The sequence below is a fragment of the Bufo bufo genome, chromosome 6 (genome assembly GCF_905171765.1).
Source record: "Bufo bufo chromosome 6, aBufBuf1.1, whole genome shotgun sequence".
NCBI classification, from domain to species: domain Eukaryota; kingdom Metazoa; phylum Chordata; class Amphibia; order Anura; family Bufonidae; genus Bufo; species Bufo bufo.
This window is the reverse complement of record NC_053394.1, coordinates 319383462-319403816: the sequence shown is the minus strand read 5'-3', so window position 1 is coordinate 319403816 and position 20355 is coordinate 319383462. Positions and strand designations below refer to the sequence as shown.

Sequence of the window (20355 nt, the reverse complement as noted above, 5' to 3'; positions counted from 1 at the left end):
CGCATCGCATCCGAGCGGAATACTCGCCCGTGTGAAAGGGGCCTTATTCAGAAGTTTTATAACTTTTGCGACCTGTTTATGTAGGTGCGCCTTTTTTTTTTGCATCTGAATTTGTTGCAGAAAGAGCCTAATTTCGACTCCACCCCAGGGCTGGCGTCCTTTTCTTTGTACTTTCTAGGAGACATGCAGCTTTTCTTCACAAAGATGGAACTTTTTTCATGCACAAATAGATTAGACCAGTCTATGTGACTTTGAACCTGTCATACTGAAAAACAACGACCAGAGGTCAGACTGCTAACAATACGCCTAGTGTGACTCAGGAAGAGCTGTGTGACTTTTAATAAATACTCGGCAAAAGAAAGACAGCCGAATGAAATACTCCAGTCTAATTTTACGCCTAAAAACAAGCGAGCTTGAAAAATGTGCCCCCATGTGTCTGGAGTAGTTTCTCGCTGAGATTTACGCCTATTTCCAGGAGTAAATTTTGGTAAGGCCCGACCTGGCATCCAGCACACCATCAAATACGGCAAAAAAACACCCATGGAACAAAATATTGTCGTATGGATGTTCAAAAATGCGGTTGTGCAACATTTTTACCGCCAAAAACTGGCGTAAAAATGTTCTTAAATGACACCCAATAATTTTTGTGACTACATCAACCATGCTTTCACCCTTTGAACGAGCATTTGCTCTGCACAGGGCAATTATCGGGAACAAGTGTTCCTAGAAACTTCATTCCAGATAATGTAAAGGTGCCTTAACCACTTATGGACCACAGGTTTATACCCCCTAGTGACCAGTCCCTTTTTTTTACAAATCGGCACTTCACAACTTTAACGGTTTACTGCTTGGTCATGCAACTTGGCACCCAAATGAATTTTACCTCCTTTTCTTCTCACAAATACAGCTTTCTTTTGGTGGTATTTGATTGCTGCTGAGATTTTTCGTTTTTCTGATATTAATCAAAATAGACCGCAATTTTCTCAAAAAAAAAGTGTATTTTTAACTTTTTCTGGTAAAATTGTTCAAATATAATTACATTTCTATACAAGTTTGTGTCAGAATGTATTGTGCTACATTTCTTTGATAAAAAAAAATCCAATAAGTGTATATTTATTGGTTTGCGCAAAAGTTATAGCGTTTACAAACTATGGTACAAAAATGTGAATTTCCGCATTTTGAAGCAGCTCTGACTTTCTGAGCACCTGTCATGTTTCTTGAGGTGCTAGAATGCCAGGATAGTATAAATACCCCCCAAATGACCCCATTTTAGAAAGGTGAGTTTATGTATGATTTAATTTTTTTTCACAAGTTAGCGGAAAATGACACTTTCTGAGGAAAAAAAAAATAATAATAAAGTTTCCATTTCTGCTAACTTCTGGCAAAAAAAAAAAATCTCCCACAGACTCACTATGCCCCTCAGTGAATACCTTGGGGTGTCTACTTTCCGAAATGGGGTCATTTGTGGGGTGTGTTTACTGTTCTGGCATTTTGGGCGGGGCTAAATTGTGAGCAACCCTGTAAAGCCTAAAGGTACACGTTGGACTTTCTGCCCCTTTACGCACCTAGGCTGCAAAAAAGTGTCACACATGTGGTATTGCCGTACTCAGGAGAAGTAGGGCAATGTGTTTTGGGGTGTATTTTTACATATACCCATGCTGGTTGAGAGAAATAGCTCTGTAAATTGACAACTTTGTATAAAAAGTGACCCCATTTTGGAAAGAAGACACCCCAAGGTATTCCGTGAGGGGTATGGTGAGTTCATGTAAAAATTTTATTTGTGGAATATGAGACTTTGATTTCATTTATTTGTTTCTTACAAAGTCTCATATTTCACAAACTTGTGACAAAAAAATAAATGTTTACATGAACTCACCATACTCCTCAAGGAATACCTTGGGGTGTCTTCTTTCTAAAATGGGGTCACTTGTGGGGTATTTATATTGCCCTGGCATTTTAGGGGCCCTAAAGCGTGAGAAGTAGTTTGGAATCCAAATGCGTAAAAATGCCCTGTGAAATCCTAAGGCTGCGTTCACACGGGCGAGATTTCCGCGCGGGTGCAATGCGGTAGGTGAACGCATTGCACCCGCACTGAATCCGGACCCATTCATTTCAATGGGGCTGTTCAGATGAGCGATGATTTTCATGCATCACTTGTGCGTTGCGTGAAAATCGCAGCATGCTCTATATTCTGCGTTTTTCATGCAACGCAGGCCCCATAGAAGTGAATGGGGGTTGCGTGAAAATCGCAAGCATCCGCAAGCAAGTGCGGATGCGGTGCGATTTTCACGCATGGTTGCTAGGTGACAGTCTATTCACTGTATTATTTTCCCTTATAACATGGTTATAAGGGAAAATAATAGCATTCTGAATACAGAATGCTTAGTAAAATAGTGCTGGAGGGGTTAAAAAAATAAACAAATTAACTCACCTTCTCCTCTTGTTCGCGAAGTTCCCGGTATGATGAGTTGTGGGCTAAAGGACCTTTGGAGACGTCAGATCACATGCTCCAATCACATGGTCCATCACCGTATTCAGAATGCTATTATTTTCCCTTATAACCATGTTATAAGGGAAAATAATACAATCTACACTACAACTAACCCAAACCTGAACTTCTGTGAAGAAGTTCGGGTCTGGGTACCACAGTCGGTTTTTTATCACGTGCGTGCAGAACACATTGCACCCGCGCGATAAAAACTGAACATCGGAACGCAATCAAAACTGACTGCAATTGCATTCCTACTCGCGCGGGTTTGCCGCAACACACCGAGACGCATCCGGACACGCTCGTGTGAACCCAGCCTAAAAGTACTCATTGGAATTTGGGCCCCTTTGCGCACCTAGGCTGCAAAAAAGTAGTGGTATCACCGTACTCAGGAGAAGTAGGGCAATGTGTTTTGGGGTGTATTTTTACATATACCCATACTGTGTGTGAGAAATATCTCTGTAAATGACAACTTTGTATAAAAAAAAATGAAAAAGTTGTCATTTACAGAGATATTTCTCACACACGGTATTGGTATATGTAAAAATACACCCCAAAACACATTGCCCTACATCTTCTGAGTACGGCAATACCACATGTGTGACACTTTTTTGCAGCCTAGGTGCGCAAAGGGGCCCAAATTCCAATGAGTACTTTTAGGATTTCACAGGGCACTTCTCACGCTTTAGGGCCCCTAAAATGCCAGGGCAGTATAAATACCCCACAAGTGACCCCATTTTAGAAAGAAGACACCCCAAGGTATTCCGTAAGGGGTATGGTGAGTTCATGTAAAATTTTATTTTTTGTCACAAGTTAGGGCTCATGCACACGACCGTATGGCTTTTTCAGGCTTTGTTTCCGTTGTGTCTCCGTTTCCTTTCCGTTTTTCCGTTCAGTTTTTCAGTATGCCATGTACAGTATACAGTAATTACATAGAAAAAATTGGGCTGGGCATAACATTTTCAATAGATGATTCAGCAAAAACGGAACAGATACGGAAGACATACGGATGCATTTCCGTATGTGTTCCGTTTTTTTGCAGACCCATTGACTTGAATGGAGCCAAGCACCGTGATTTGCGGACAAGAATAGGACATGTTCTATCTTTTCACGGTACGGAAATACTGAAACAGAATGCACACGGAGACACTTCAGTTTTTTTTGCTGAACCATTGACATGAATGGTTCAGTATATGTACTGCATACTGAACTCCAAAAACGGCCAGTATACTGAACGCAAAATACTGTCGTGTGCATGAGCCCTAAGTGGAATATGAGACTTGGTAAGAAAAAATAAATTCAAAAATCAATTTCCGCTAAATCTTCTATGAACTCGCCATGCCCCTCACGGAATACCTTGGGGTGTCTTCTTTCCAAAATGGGGTCACTTGTGGGGTATTTATACTGCCCTGGCATTTTAGGGGCCCTAAAGCGTGAGAAGTAGTTTGGAATCCAAATGCGTAAAAATGCCCTGTGAAATCCTAAAAGTACTCTTCAGCGGAATACCCCTTTTTTGACATTTTGGGCTAACTAAATTTAGAGGGTATTCCTCTGAGACTACCCAGGAAAAAGAGCACACCTGCCTAGTAAAAAGGAGTGCTTGCGAAGTAAAGCTGCGATCGCTAATAAAGATCCAAAAAGCTCAAAAGTGATCTTTATAGCGCCGCAGCGATTTTACGGTGTTTTTGCAGTGATCAGAAAAAAAAAATTCTGTCACTGCGGTGGGGCGGACTGAACGCAAGTTTGAGCACAAGATCAGGCCTGATCGGGCGAACACTGCGTTTTTTGTAGAGCCTAAGGTGACCCTAATGTACTGATATAGATCTGATTGCGATCAGTCTTGATCACTTACAGATGCTAATCAGCACTAGTACTATATAGTGACAGCGATGAGGCTAATCAGCGACTGCGGTGCGGTGGGCGCTAACTACCTAACAAGTAGCTAACTAACTGGCGGTGATAAGGGACCCTTAGGCCCCATTCACACGTCCGCAATTCTGTTCCGCATTTTGCGGAACGGAATTGCGGACCCATTTATTTCTATGGGGACAGACTTTGTCCCGCTCAGATCCGGAATTGCTGATCTGCACTTCCGGGTCAGCACTTTTTTCCGCAAAAATATAGAACATGTCCTATTCTAAAAGGCATTTTCTATATAGTTCTGGCAATGTGCACATTGCCGGTGTCCGTGTCTTGCGGATCCGGAAAACACATACGGACGTCTGAATGGAGCCTTAAAGGGGGGTGATCAGGGAGTCTATATGGGGTGATCAGGGGTTAATAAGTGACAGGGGGGGGTGTAGTGTAGTGTAGTGTGGTGCTTGGTGCTACTTACAGAGCTGCCTGTGTCCTCTCGTGGTGGATACAAGCAAAAGGGACCACCAGAGGAGCAGGTAGCAGGTATATCAGACGCTGTTAACCAAACCGCGTCTAATATACCTTTCTGATGCGATTTTTTTAAACATCTACAACCTGCCAGGCTGTAGTTTAACTTAAGAGCTGCGCGCCGCTGTGAACGCATGCGCGCGTTCACGCGAAATCTCGGGTCTCACGAGATGACTCCAATAGGCGTCGCTGAGACCTGAGAGCGCTGCCGCCCGGACGCCTATCGGCGTTACAGTGGCGGCAAGTGGTTAAAGGGGCTCCTACCTGGAGGCACCTGAAATGAAGAAGAGCACACCATGCGTGTTCAGTGTCATCTCCTTTCACTGCTATGGGACTTCCAAAAGTACCAACCGACTGCTGTTTTTAGAAGGCCCATAGCAGTGAATGGAGCGCAAGTGGCTCCACCCCTTCATATACCGGTAGTTGATCAGCAGGGTTACCAGGAGTCGGACCCCCGCCGAACTGAGCATAGGTCATCAGTACTTTTGCACTGCACAACTCCTTTAATAATTTTCTTACTAAACTGATTTCTGATTTGATTACAGATATCATAGCGGTCACACTGAAAGTACTAAGATGGCGTCCAGCAAAGAGGTAAAATAAAATAAATGTTTACAACCTTGTGACACTTATCTGTGATACCAATTGCCTATTTTATAGTTTAAGTAGTAGAAGAGCTTAATGATTTGTATGTTCAAATGGCGGCATAATGTTTGCTCTGGGCAGCCGGCCCAGGTAAGTTGTTTATCGGTGAACGGCGGCTATACCGACCCGTAAGGACCCCGTGTACCATGTCTGCTGTCTCCATACAGTAGCACATTCTCTCATAGACACCATACTTCTACCAACATGTGGCATCCCATAGAACAATTTATATGAAACAGATACACCATGGGTCCGAAGATTTCTATGGGGGTGGGTGGAATTTCAGATCCATAATATTAACATGCATGCAGGACTTTTTGTCCAGCCGAAAGCAGGCATTTGTCAGAAAGCAGCCGGATACCAGTCAGGTACCACTGTAGACAATGGCAATCCATTGGTGCGTGGCCCCACCCGAATATGGTGAACTCGGATCAGGCTGCCAGAATTCACATCCCATATGTGAACTTAGCCTCATTAAATCTGTGCCATAGTTTACATACAGCCAGCGCATGCGCAGCCATGGTATCACAGTCACATACATGGACACAAAAACCACATAGCCTACTAATATAACCCTATTATAGGTGACGGGAAGTTCTTAAATGTTGCGTCTTTTCATAGTTAACAACATATCTGCTTCTGTGAATTTCGGTGCAGAAATGATGCGGATTTGCAGTAGATTTCACAATTTCGATTGCCCTGCGGCAGGGCGGGACAAGGATGGTATTTGAGAGTTTGAAATGCGGGTGGGGTAAAATTGCAGGCTGATGCTAATGCATGCAGTGCCTGTGGCTGGCTGTTTAGTGATACATTAGCATTTGTCCCAGGAGGGGGAAGGATAGTGAAACCAATTTTTACCTTTATGGTATGGGGGAGTATTTCTGCAGGACAACATTTTTGATGCCCTAAAGCTAGGATAGAAGAACAAAGCATTGAGCATATGAGCAAGGCGCGGGCTCCGGGTCATTGCTTTCTAGATAATGGATTAATGCCTTGAAGTACGTATGATGCAGATTACAGTTGTCTTAATCTCATTAGCTGTAGGGTTAAGGCAGATTTACTGTATTATTCCGTATTAGGCCTCATGCACACGAATGAAACCGCTTGGTAGTCTGCAACTTGTATATTCGCAAAAGGCAGATACGGTCTGTGTGCCGTCCGCATTTTTTTTTAGCCGACCAATTGACTTTAATGGGTCTGTGGTCCGCATTTTGCAGACATATAGTATCTTTCCGCGGAACGGACACATGGATGCGGAAAGAACAAGGATGATCAGTGTGCTTTGCGCATCTGAATGCCCTTTCTATTTTTGGGCGTAAAATGTGGACCATAAACCTACAGAAGTCATTGGGTATGCAAAAAATGCGTATGCAACACGTACAAGTATCTGTATTTTGCGGATCCACAATTTATGGAAATACATATGGTCGTGTGCATAAAGCTATAGCCTTCTGTTTCCAAAACAACCCCCCTCCCCAACTTCTCCCATACCCACTTGGCCTAGCATGCATGTTTTATAATCGGGGAGAGGGCAATAAACCTCTGCCAGACATCTCTGGCAACAGTTTATCTCTCGAGAACAAAAGGATCGGGCATCCTGAAATCCAAGATGTCTGTCTCAGTTGCTTTGATATTGATGGATCAAGGCTCATGTGCTCCACACTGAATTTATCAACTACAGTGTTGGTAAGTATGCATCTGGTGCAGGGTTCAACAACCTCAGGCACTCCAGCTGTTGTGAAACTACAACTCTCAACATGCTCCGTTCACTTCTGTGGGAGTTCCGAAAACAACTGATTAAAGGGGTTGTCTCACTTCATCAAGTTACATTTATCATGTAGAGAAAGTTAATACACTTACTAATGTATTGTGATTGTCCATGTTGCCTTCTTTGCTGGCTGGATTCATTTTTCTATCACATTATACACTGCTTGTTTCCAGGGGTTACGACCACCCTGCAATCCAGCAGAGGTGGCCGTGCTTGGACACTATAGCCCCCCTCCGCAGCTAGGGCCGACCCACCGCCGGCTGGACACTCGTACCGCGTGGGGAGCAGCGCCACTCCCTGGCAATGTGCACCGGATCAGAGGGAGCCCTTCCTTTACCGTGGGCCCCGGCCCCCGCTGGTTTGAACCGTGTGCCGCGTGAGGAGCCGCACAGCTCCCTGGCATTGTGCGCCGGTGCGGGAGTGCCCCCCCTCACCTAGGGGCTGGTTATTGTGACTGGAACCCGCTGGGAGACTGAAGCCTAACTGGACCTACCTGTGACCGTGAAGGCTGACCTCCCAGGCCGTGGCTGACCCACGTGCGTAGTCGTGACGCAACTACCCGTAGATGCCCACCCAGTGCCTGTAGTTAACGGCAGTGCGACCGAGTCTGTGGATGTGACCGACTAGCCCCTGTAGTCGTGAGGGGACCCTACATCGAGAGTAGCGGTAACGGACCATCGCCTGTAGACGTGGTAGTATTACCTCATGAGTCTGTTGACATGAGACTAATGCCTGCAGTCGTGGCCGGTCTTAATAATGAGTCTGTAGTCGTAACGGATTTGTGCCTGCAGTTGTGGCAGGGCTTTAGAGCGGGTCTGTAGTCGTGACAGACTGATGCCTGCAGTCGTGGCAGGACTTTATAACGAGTCTGTAGTCGTGACAGACTGATGCCTGCAGTCGTGGCAGGGCTTTAGAGCGGGTCTGTAGTCGTGACAGACTGATGCCTGCAGTCGTGGCAGGGCTTTATAAGGAGTCTGTAGTCGTGACAGACCTGGCAAAGCAACATTCCTATCTATACCATTATTATTATTTTTTCTTTTCCCCCCCACCAAAGGCCACGACTGTAGGCGCCACCCTGTAAGAGATGCGCCAGAGGCCTGGACATAATAGTCCACCACCCCTCAAGCCTATGCAGGAGAAAAGAGGGGGTTGGCCCCCGCATGCACCACCCCTGACTCACCTGGCGGCCATGACAGCCACGAACCCCACAGTATCGTAAGTTAGCCCACCACCTGTGGACCTGAACAACCAAGAACAGACGTGTGAGTGAGCGCACGCCAGCTGGGCGACACTTCACTCATGCCACCGCTCCCTAGCTAACCACCGGATTATTGTGACTGCGCCCGAACCAACCCCCTGACTGACCGTATGGGCTTACGGGCGGCCCGGCTGCGTGCGTAAAGTGACGTGGCCAGCCCCCCTCCTTGAAGCCCTCTTTATATTTGATCCTTGAACATATTCCAAATTTTATTTAAATATATATATAATTTTTTTTTTTTATACTCCTGCCTTAGTACCTAGCCACTGTGCCTGAGCAGAGGAGCCCTGCACCTGGACTGCAGTACCAGTATGGGCCTGTAGGTGTCGACCATCCCCCGCCCTCTCTCAAGCCAGGACCTGCTGGAGCGCAGCAAGCCAGTGATTCCCTTCTAGGTTAGAATTAACCATTGAAATCCTAACTTGTTATACAGTGCACATGTCTGAGTATCTGCTTATCTCGTCTTGCCTGAGTTTGGCGCAGTAAAGAAGACGAGTTTATTCTGCAGCGGATTCCTAGACATGACTGAAAGTCACATAAGCATGTCCACCTTCACAGCCTCGCTAATTGTAATTACCAGGAGAACGTGCATCAGGATCGGCTGCGAGGGATTTGCGCTCCGCCATGTGGAACATTGCATCCCGTGCCCACCGCTATCGACTATTTGTACAGGGAAAGCCGCGGCGTATTAATCGCCTATAGGTTTCGGGTTCCGTCCCCTGATCCTGCAGCTGGACCTCCGCTTACTGATTGCAGCTAATGAATAGATCCCTGTGTGAGCGGACGGCGTTTTCCTCTACGGCGGAATGTTCTGATACGGGAGTGAGTGATATATAACGCTGCGTCGTGGAGCCGACGGCCGGCGTGACCGATGCTCAGGGTATGCGAGCGGACGTCGTGACCCGTCGCTGCTGAGCCACAGGTGAGGGGTGCCTGCCTGGGGGACGCTGCATGTGGGAGCGGGGGTGCTTAGCGCAGGGCCTGGAGCGGATCGGGGTGCCGGAAGCGATCGGGAGTGCGGGCAGTCTCCAGCACAGCTGGGGACCGGCGGCACGCTCGGCAGCCCCACATGTTATACATAGCGAGACGGGTGTGCAAGCCACCCTGCCTACCTAATCACCGTAGCGACGAGCTCGACGCAGCCGATCCTCCAGTGACGCATGCCCTTCTCTGGCACCAACCCACAAGCCGATTCGAAATCGTTCGAACCGACAAGTGGGGGGAGGAGGGCCAGGTTTAAATAGTGAACGCCCCGCCTCCCCTCACACAAATGCGGCACTCTTAATTGCCTACCACTTGCTGAAGCAAGACAACGCCTTTCAGTGTGCATGCTGGGAGGTGTCTTTTCACAACAGCTGGAGTGACGGAGGCTTCTGACCCCTAATTTGGGACTCATGTACACGTGTGCAGCCCGTTCCCGTATTGCGGCCTGCAAACAGCGCACCTGCAATATATGGGCACCGGCCGTGTCCGCTCCGTATCATTCACTTGAATGGGTCCGCAATCCATAAGATCTAGAGCAGAGGCACTACGAATGACTTTTGTGGGATTTTAGTCCGTGCCTCCGCACCATAAAAATAGAACATGCAGTGATGGGTCCGCATCTGCAAATGGCAAGCACATGGCCGGTGTCCGTGCATTGCGGATTGCCATTTGGAAGCAGGCGCAAATGTAAGCGAAATATTACGCCAGCCACGGACTGCCGCAGATGTGTCTAATTTATGATTAGGTGTACGCTGTATTTTCTAATAAAACGCGGTCCGGTTTCCTGATGCAGTTTTGGAAGCCAAAATCAGGAGTGGATCCTAAAAGGAGAGAAAATATAATAGATACGACTTCTCTTTCTTGAATTAATTCCTAATTTTGGCTTCCAAAACTGTATAAGGAAACCTGACCGTCTGGCCGTACTCTATTAGTTTTATTAGAAAATACAGCGAACGCCTCATCATAAATTAGACACATCTGCAGCAGTCCGTGGCTGGCGTACTATTTCGCTTACATTTGCGATCTATCCTCCCCTCTGTCACATAAAAATGCTGGTCAAAACTGTCTTTATTTTATTTCCCGTTGCTTCTATAGCGCCCACATATCCCGCAATGCTGTAGAAAAACTGTCACTATTAACATTTGTTTTCCAATTTGTTTAAAATAGAGAGGATTTTCCCAAATGGCATGCAGCAAAATCCGACTTCCCTAGGTCTACATATGGGGTGGGTTACCAGCCTAAAGAATGGGGTTAAAGGTCACTCACATAGGTGGAGCAGCTGGTACAAGGATCGGCACAGAGGGAGGCACAGCTGTTGTCTAGCCTGCCTCATTCAGACAACTGTATGTTTGTGTATGCAGACCCATTCATTTCAATAGGGCCGTTCCGTGGCCCTGCAAAATAGAAAGAACATGTCCTATTCTTGTCCGCAATTGTGGACAAGAACATGTCCTATTCTTGTCCGCAATTGTGGACAAAAATAGCCATTTCTATTATAGGGCTGGCCGTTCCGCAAAATGCGGAACGTACACGGCCGGTATCTGTGTTTTGCAGATCAGCAGTTTGCTTAAGATGCATTGATTGAGGGTTCCTTCATACCGGCAGATAATCTGGTGAACAATCACCATTTCAAACATTGGTTCCAGATCATCGCCCCGTGTAAAGGTGCCTGCGACCGCATCTTTTATGTGCACATAAAACGGATCATTTGTTGGCAGTCCATCTCCCCGTGTACACAGCGATGTGCTGCCTACAATAATGGCCAAACGGACAATCCGAAAATGTGAACGATTGTATATGCGACCATTAGTTTAGGCAATTATCTGCTTATGTAAAGGGTCCTTAGATGAGCACAGTATTGACTTGCTAGATCATTAATCGGTGCTTGTTAAAGGGCAGAAGAAACCTCGGCTTTACTGCTCCAAGGGTAAAGATTCAGTTTGTTGCCCTAGGCCTACATCAAGATAGTAACGTACTGACCTCCATCTAGCCCAGGCCCTGTCAGCCCACCTCTGGAGTTAGGGCGGCCATACACATTCAATAGTCATTAGCTGAATGATTGTTTGGCCGACAGCTATCTCTCCCAAGTCTCCCATATACGTTTGGCTCAGCCAGACATGTAAGTGTATTCTATGGGGAGGGCAGAGTAAGCCAATGCCAGACACTTCTGGAGGTGGCCATTTACCTGGGAGAACAACACGATTGGGTAAGAATATTCATTTTACTCTTCTGGAGGTCTCCACACACATAGACTGTTGGCCAAACCTGTCGTTCTCGATGAGTTTGGCTGACCGTACACTAATGTGTATGGGGGCCTTTAAATTATAATCTGGCCAAACATAACCATTCAGAGTGATAACTGGAGCCTTCTAGCCTGCTCCAACAAAGTCCTTGAAACCCCCAACATTCTGTCAACACAAGCTAGGCAAAGAAGAAACTGGAGGGTCATTTTCTAATGGTCTGCAGAATGGACATGGTAGATCTAAATCAGGGAGATAACGATGATCTTCCCTTTCAAAATGCAGGGAGTGGAAATTCTGGTGGTACACCAGCACTTCAGTAATACAAAAGAGAACCATGGGCATGGAGCTCCAGCTAGTACTTACTACTAGCGATAAAACCTGCTGGGTCACGTACATTGATTATTCATTATGGCAGTAATTCTCAACCTTATTACCACGGAGGAATTCTTACAAATGTGTCCACACCCCGGGAACCACCGTTCCTACCTCAACTATTAGTGTATGGGAGGGTAAAGCATTTTATATTCTCTCTGTTCCCTGCTGTGCCTGTACGCACACCAAGCAGGCCAAGATCAGTTTGCCAACGCTCATGTTAGGTTTGTTTTGTGGTCTGCTAATTGCTGATCCACGGAAGACGAATTTAGGAATATAGTGTGCGCCCCGCCCTATTGTAAAAATGCCTATTTTTGTCCTAAAACGGACATAGGGCTGCATGGATGTGGACAGTACACTGATAACATCCATGTGCTGTCCACATTTTTTGTGGCCCTATAGAAATGAAAATATGGTTGTGGGCATGAGGCCTAAAAATGGCAGACCTTCTAAATTAGGACTTCTTACTTACTGGGAAACCAGGATTTCAAAAACAAGTTAACATTTCCCAGTATGACTTATGGTTTGATTAGACCATTTACTATATGATGTAGCTCAGTGTATGTGGGATAGCACCCTCATTTACTATTAGTTACACACATTTCATTTGTTAGATACCCTCTGATGGAGGCGACCCAGTGAAGCTCAAGATTACACTTCGCACTCAATGCCCTAGCCAGATGCAGGTATTGTGTTTAAATGCCAACACCCTGGGAGAGCCGTCATAACATGTGCCCCATCAGAAATAACTTTGTAATATTTAAAAGAAAGGTTCATATTCTTACAAGAGATTTGTTATTCATGGGTTGGTAATATACTCATCTAAAAATCTAGTGAGCATTTTAGTCAATCCAATTCTACAGCCTCAGAGGTAACGCCCTACAAGACAGAGACCAAGCAGTTTTGGAAGCCACCTGGAAACATCCGTACAAAAGCTATATGTCCACCTGTGGCAGAAAAAAGTTTGCCCAAGGTGAGGCCATACACGGCCAAGCCATGCCCACCTGCAGTAGCCAATGACTACATGATTTTGCAGTAAAATTGTGCCGTTATTGGTCATCACAGTGGGGCAGAGTATCAGACATATGTGGCATCAGACCGTGTTGCATTACTCTCATAAGACCAGCTCATGCCCCTCCCCCCACCCTCCCACCCTAAACATAATGGTTGCCCTACATATTAAATGGCTTTTGTCCAAACTCTCTGGATTCCTTCCTGGCTCGGCTGAACGTGCATGTGTAGTGAATGGGGAGAAAGCTACTGCCAAACACCTCTAGCGGTGGCTTATCGCCTTGGAGAACCAAAGGATGAGGCAAAAATATTAACTTTACCCAATCCTTCTCACCCCCAACATCAAATGTCAGAAGAGAGTTGGGAGCTCACCACACACTAGACCAGTGATGGGCAAACTGCGGCTCTCCAGATGTTGTAAAACTACAAATCCCATCATGCCCTGCTGTAGGTAGACTGGGAATTGTAGTTTTACAACAGCTGGAGAGCCGCAGTTTGCCCATCCATGCGACTAGACTGCCGTGTGAACATACAGTTACCAGCGTGTTCGGCCGACATTACACTAATGTGTATGGGGGGTCTTTACACTGTTATGTAGAACTTCTGACCTTGACTATCTTGACTACGAGCCATTGTATACTCAGCCATGTCTTCTTATCCTGTTTCTCATGCCGGATATAGACCAGAACATGTACTTCGGATCTAAAACTGGTCACGAAGATATTTTTCCTGCTGCTTGTGTATTCTATGATAGTTTCTTAAAAAGGATGTGCCATATGGACAACACCTTCTCTAAAGCAATCTGCCCCGGTAATCAGCCAATTGACGTGTGTCTGACGCACCTAAGCTGGCCGTGGACATCAGATTATGATAGGCCACAATGTGCGATCAATCATCCTTTGGATTGTTTGTAGAAATGTTCTAACCATCAACCTATCAGACTAAACCGGTGACACTTTAAAGGGAGTCAGTCAATGAAATCTTGCGCAAGCGCAGTGCACCAGCCCCAGTACAGTTTGTCTCTCTGGCGCCTAAACTAGAGGCTGTACTGGGCATGTGCGAGATTACTGGGCCAGGTGTGAGCAGGATTGATGCCTGGCCCTGTCAATCACAAGGTAACTGGAGTGGCTAACTTTACAGAAGAAGTAAATTGATTGGGTTGCACTTGTTGTCCAATTTGTGAGGTGCTTCAGTGGAGTGAATACAATCCAGATAGACAATAGTAGGAGAGATACCACCGCACACTCAGGGTTATCATGCAAATAAAAATATTTTATTGTGACATATCCTCCAATATGTACATAGGTAATAACGGAAGAATGCCTATATTGTGACTCCGAGTTCGGTCACTTTGGACCTTGGTCACATAAGTCACAAGAGCAGGGAGGAGTATGGAGAATGTCCTTCATGGAAATTCCTGGAGGGCCCCCATGGAACAGCGTGAACGCGCTGACACTGGCCTGCAGCCTCCCCCGCAGTGAGTTCATGCTGTTCCACGGGGGCCCTCCAGGAATTTCCATGAAGGACATTCTCCATACTCCTCCCTAGTCTTGTGACTTATGTGACCAAGGTCCAAAGTGACCGAAACATCAAGACTCTGAGTCACAATATAGGCATTCTTTGGTTATTACCTATGTACTCATTGGAGGATATGTCACAATAAAATAATTTTTATTTGCATGTAACCCTGAGTGTGCGGTGGTATCTCTCTTACTTTTAACTTTACAGAAGGACAGCACTTTGGTGCTCCAACAGGTTCAAGCCACTCTTGGGGCACTGAACAGCTCATTTGCATATTTGAAAATGGTAGTGCTAAATGATCAGCCAATCATGCCTAGTAGATTTAGCCATCAACAGTCAAAAGAATCCAACCTGACATATCACATTTTGGTAAGATTCTCAAATACATTCAGTGGAAAGAGATTGATGTGATCCATTTAAATGAACAGGAACCTGTGTTCTACATAGTACTTTCCCGTTGCCGGATTACTCCTGCTTGTAATGTAAGCAATTATGATAATGTTATACTGGTATTATATAGTACTGTACTATAAGAGGTAGTATTAGATAGTATTGTACTATAAGAGGTAGTATTAGATAGTACAGTACTATAAGGGGACCCATACTGGAACTTCGTGTTAACTGCAATACTAAAGGTAAGCAGCTCAAAAATTGCAGTATGATATTATTGTTCACATATGGCTGTAGTTTACAATTGCGTTTGGTTATACATATATATATATATATATACACACACACACACACAAATACGTTTTGACATAACTGTCTCCATCATTCTAGGAAGATTTTGTACATGTTGGAAATGAGAAAGTACAAGAAGAATACTTAATAAGGGAGATCAAGATGTACAAGGTATGTAGCTCTTGGTTCCTCAATTATAGGGGGTGTCTGATTATACATTTCCTTTCTATGCTGGTTTTGGTGGTACCTGGGCCAAGATGATAATAGCTGCTGCATGCAAAGCTACACTTCAGACGATTGGTCGCGTTGCAGCTGATCAGTCGTCGGTGGGATTGTTCGTGTGAATGATCCCACCAGTAACATTGCAGACTAAACTGGCCCCCTTGTCCTTCAGCACAATGGGAAATGATCGGCTGGATTTGACCAATCATGACATAAATGTGCAGTTTCAGCTGAAAGCGGTTGAAATTTTAAGCAAAGAATCTGTAGTCGACCATTGCGAGCGACCATTGCTGCTAGCTTTTCAAAAGAGAGTTTGTCGAAATTGGACATCTTTTATCTCGTGTATGGCCAGCTGAAATGCAGATAACGTTCCCGATTCCTGATCTGTGGCTGCTTAATTGGCACACGTAAAAGGGCCCTTAGGTTGTCAATACATTTTAGAGAGCTGTTGGCCAAACACACTTTCTCTCCCAACTCCTCTGTACACATGCACGCGAAGCAGAGGGAGAAAGCGGTTACCAGACAACTCTGGTAACGGGTTGGGATACATTCACCAATGCAGTTGCCGCATCTGGCATTGCCGGATTCTACCATTCCAGACGCATCCCGGCATAAATGCCAGGTTTCAGATGGACAAATAGCACTGCATGCAGCGGCTTTTGTCCGGCCGGCATTTATGACGGAACAGGCTACGGGAAGGGCCTGCCAGAACATACCCTTAGGGTCCATTCACACGTCCGCATCCGTTCCGCAATTTGCGGAACGGGTGCAGACCCATTCATTTTCAATGGGGTCGGAATGTGCTGTCCGTATCTGCAGATCCGCAAAAAAATAGAACATGTCCTATTCTTGTCCGCAATTGCGGACAAGAGTAGGCATTTTCTATTATAGTGTCGGCGATGTGCAGTCCGCAAATTGCAAGTGTCCATTCACACTTCCGGACGTGTGAATGGACCCTTATCTCGCAGCTGATATCCAAATTCACTATCCTTATCTCCGCTGGTGTGAGGAAAGTCAGGAGGCTCCATACACATTAGGTGGCCTGGGTAAAACGTGAAGTAACAGAATGGCTGTCGCCACCTTTGTTGCTGCATCTTGTCACCATGTTGCAATTAAGAATTTGGAACACTGCAGTTTTCTTTTTGAATCTATGGATAACTGAACTACTATGCCTTCTTATGTGCCGAGCACCACCGTGTGCCTCTTAGAGGGGTGCTCCTGATGTGACACACAGCAGCACGATCCTTCCCTTTGGGATTTGTGACATGAAATAGTATACTTACTGAGTTCTTATATCAGGGGTCACAGTTCCAGGCCCCAATAGGTTAGGTGACATTCTGCACATCTGTGAATTAAGGAGATGTTCCTCAGTGTGTGGAACGTCACAGAACCCCAATTCCAGGGGGTCCAAATACCCAACCAATGTGAGCAAATTCTGTGCCTTGCACATAGGAGCTGCTCATTACCAAATCAGGCAGCATTGACTGCCCCCTCCTAACCTGTAAACACAATGGAGATACCATCTACTGCCTGGGGCCCCCGATGGGAAATGATAACATTCCTGGAAACCTTAACGCTGGAAGCTTCAGTCTTCCACAGAACAGTTGTCATATGAAACATGTTACAGCATTCCTAGATATGAGTCATGGCTCGCATTCTTCACTCAAGCACTGCTGATAGGGAACAGCATACCAAAAAAATCTGAAACTGCCATATATACAGAAGACAAAAAAAGAATGTCTGCATGGGCAGGAGAAGGGTCCGAGATGCTGTATATTGCAATGTGCTAATGTCTACACATAGAGATGGCAGATAGAATATTAACATGCTGGGTATCAGGTTAAGGTATCGGGGACCATTCTACCAATCGAATGCATCAGATTGCAGTGTGAGATTTTGCACTGGCTCTTTCTGGAGCACATGGAAAAATATCCTTAAAGAGGACCTGTCACCAAAAAAATGCAATGCAATCTGAAAGCACCGTGTTATAGAGCAGGAGGAGCTGAGCAGATTGATAGATATTTTTGTAGGAAAAGATTCAGTAAAACCTGTCATTTTTCCGTTTGTATCTGCAGCACACATACACACAATGCCATCAGTCACAGATAGCGGTTCACAGGAAGTCGAAAAAGCCAAGATGTAAACTACAAGTTTTACTGATTTTTTCTACAAAACTTTATATCAATCTGCTCAGCGCCTTCTGATGTCATATTGCATTTTTTGGGTGACAGGTAGTCTTTAAATAAGCTGAATGGGTCTTTTTTGGAATACAATACACAGCACCTGCTTGGGGACAGTGCTGTGTCGGAGAATAGCAGTAGAGCCCCCTTCAGCTTAGGGCAATAGTGTTTAAAGGGATATTCCAGTTATGTGGAATTAGGTTGGTGGAGGTCCTACTGCTGGGACTCCCACCAATCATGAGAACAGGGCCCCCTGAAGGCTGGGTTCAGTGGGAGATGCTGCATATCTAAGGGGGTTTCTGATACAGATAAGGCAGCTTTCACATTAGTGGTTTCATTCCACTATTGAGGTCATAGTATCTTAATAGTGGAAGAAAACGCTTCAGTTTTGTCCCCATTCATTGTCAATGGGGACAAAACTGAACGCACCAAAATAGATTCCGTTTGGTTGCGCTCCCATCGCGGACAGAATAACGCTGTAAGCAGCGGTTTTCTGTTCGCGGTGTGGTGCGGAGCAAGACGGATCCATCCTGGCACACAATGTAAGTCAATGGGGACGGATCCGTCCCCCATTGACTTTCAATGAGGTTCATGACTGATCCGTCATGGCTGTAGAAGACATAATACAACCGGATCCGTTCATGACTGAGGCAAGCGGTTGTATTATGGTAACTGAAGCGTTTATTTGGTGGGGGTTAGACACCTGGGATCCCCACTGATCAACTGTTTGAGAAGGCAGCGGCGCTCCTGTGAGCACCACGGCCTTCTCCGTGCTTACCAAGCACAGTGCTATACATTGAATAGAGGCAGTGCTTGGTATCGCTCTCAGCCCTATTCACTTGAAGGCTGGCAGCACTGATTTCAGTGGGGCCGCTCTACCATAAAGTGCATGGGGTGTCCTCTGCTCCCCCGATGGCAGATGTTGGAGAGGGGGATTGAGCAGCTGGATTTCATCACTGCAGGCGATGTACAAAGTCAAATAGCACTGAAAATAATCCAACCCTCACGGTGCAAGCTCAAATCCCCTAAATAATGCAGATAATCCAAAACAGTTAAAGGGGTATTCCCATCTCAAAGGATATGCCCCCATTGTCTAGTGCGGGTCCCAGAGGTGAACTGATCCCTGAAAGTTGTGGAGGGCGCACTGCGCAGCCGCCCTCCATTCATTTCTATGGGGCCGCCGTCGGCCCTATAAAAATGAATGGGAGCGGTGAGCATGCAAGCGCAGTGCGCTCCCATTCACTATGGAGAGAACGTTTGGCAGTGGACGGACCCTGGGAAAACGGTTCCTCTGTCCAGCACATTCCCCTTTCCGTTCTCGCTGTAGGTGCCAGAGGTGGGACCTGCACTTATCAATTGGCCACATCCTAGCGATATGCCCCCATTGTCTGAGATGGGAATACTCCTTTAAGGATGGAGGCAGCCTGCTTGACAAAATGTGGCATCTAGAATAAACTATAATTACTAGTACTTAGTATTATGGCGTTCTGCCTCCATTCTTTAGGCTAGGGCTACACTGGTCACACGACAGCTGTTCTAGCCAGGATCACCAAGTATCGGTGATCTCCTAGGAATAAGATTGCCACGACTGTTGCGGTGATCCCATTAATTTCTATGGGATCACCCCTATTGAGCAATCCTGGTTGTGACAGCACTTTCTAAGTGCATGCCAACTTTAGGCCTGATTCACATGACTGTCCTTGGTCTGGGAAACTCTGCCCATGTGTCAACCACAGCTCCCGGACCGCCCGCAGCCCAGATCATCATGTGAGCACAGCACGAAAGACCCGCAATCAGATAAATCACTATGATGCAGTCAGTTCGGGTCAGGGGAACCACAGTCGTCCAGAAGATGTGGCCAACAGACAGGCCGCGATTCCCGATCCGAGCAGTTGTGTAAATCAGCACTTCGTCTGGTGTTACAGAGTAGCCATCTGCATGGCCATATTCAGACTGGAACACCCCTAAAGTAAACCAACCATACAGCACCATGTTTGCACCCCACTCCTGAATGTGCCCACTAAAATTGTAGAATTTTAAGTCTAGTAATAGATAAGAATAAGTTCAATGTGAGAAACGCACAGAAGCACGATTTCCCATTATGCACACTGCTCCCTTCACTGGACCACACAGCATTATAATGCTGTGTGTCTCTGTCCAACCTCAGATCTATTGAATTGTACTGACATAATGCAGTCAGTATGATTCAGGAGATACTGGTCTAGCAGGGTCACACACAGGCAATTACCCTGCTATGCGTAGTGCGTTTCTTGCATTGGACTCTTCATCTGTAACTAGCCTAGGAAGGTCTTCCTGGTGAGACCAAACATCTTACTGCCCAAGCTCTGCCACCAAAAATTAAGTCACACCTTTTTTCTAAGTAAAATCAAAATTTATTAATGTACAAATAAAAACTCCAGAATATTACAGTCAAACAAGCAACTTTAAAAACCCAACAAAAGTTGTAAAAGGAACACAAATGAAAAATTTAAAGGGGTTTTCTGGTAGTTAAAAAATGATGTTCTATAGTGCTGAGGGAGCTGTACAAACCAAAGCAGCAGTTCGCCTTACCGATCCCCCGCCGCACCTGTATGGAT

At 45.8% G+C, this 20355-nt stretch overlaps 1 protein-coding gene across 2 annotated transcripts in view; it reads left to right on the top strand.

The window, feature by feature from the left end:
- The window catches only part of IFI35 (interferon induced protein 35), a 93965-nt gene that overhangs the window by 23371 nt on the left and 50239 nt on the right, over positions 1 to 20355 (top strand). Inside the window, exons 2-4 of one of the 2 annotated variants that reach the window (XM_040434672.1) lie at positions 5419 to 5467; positions 12758 to 12829; positions 15456 to 15527. In XM_040434672.1, coding sequence (XP_040290606.1) covers positions 5419 to 5467; positions 12758 to 12829; positions 15456 to 15527 — 193 coding nt within the window. The remainder of the gene's footprint in view (positions 1 to 5418; positions 5468 to 12757; positions 12830 to 15455; positions 15528 to 20355) is intronic. The other variant, XM_040434673.1, reaches the window with a different exon arrangement.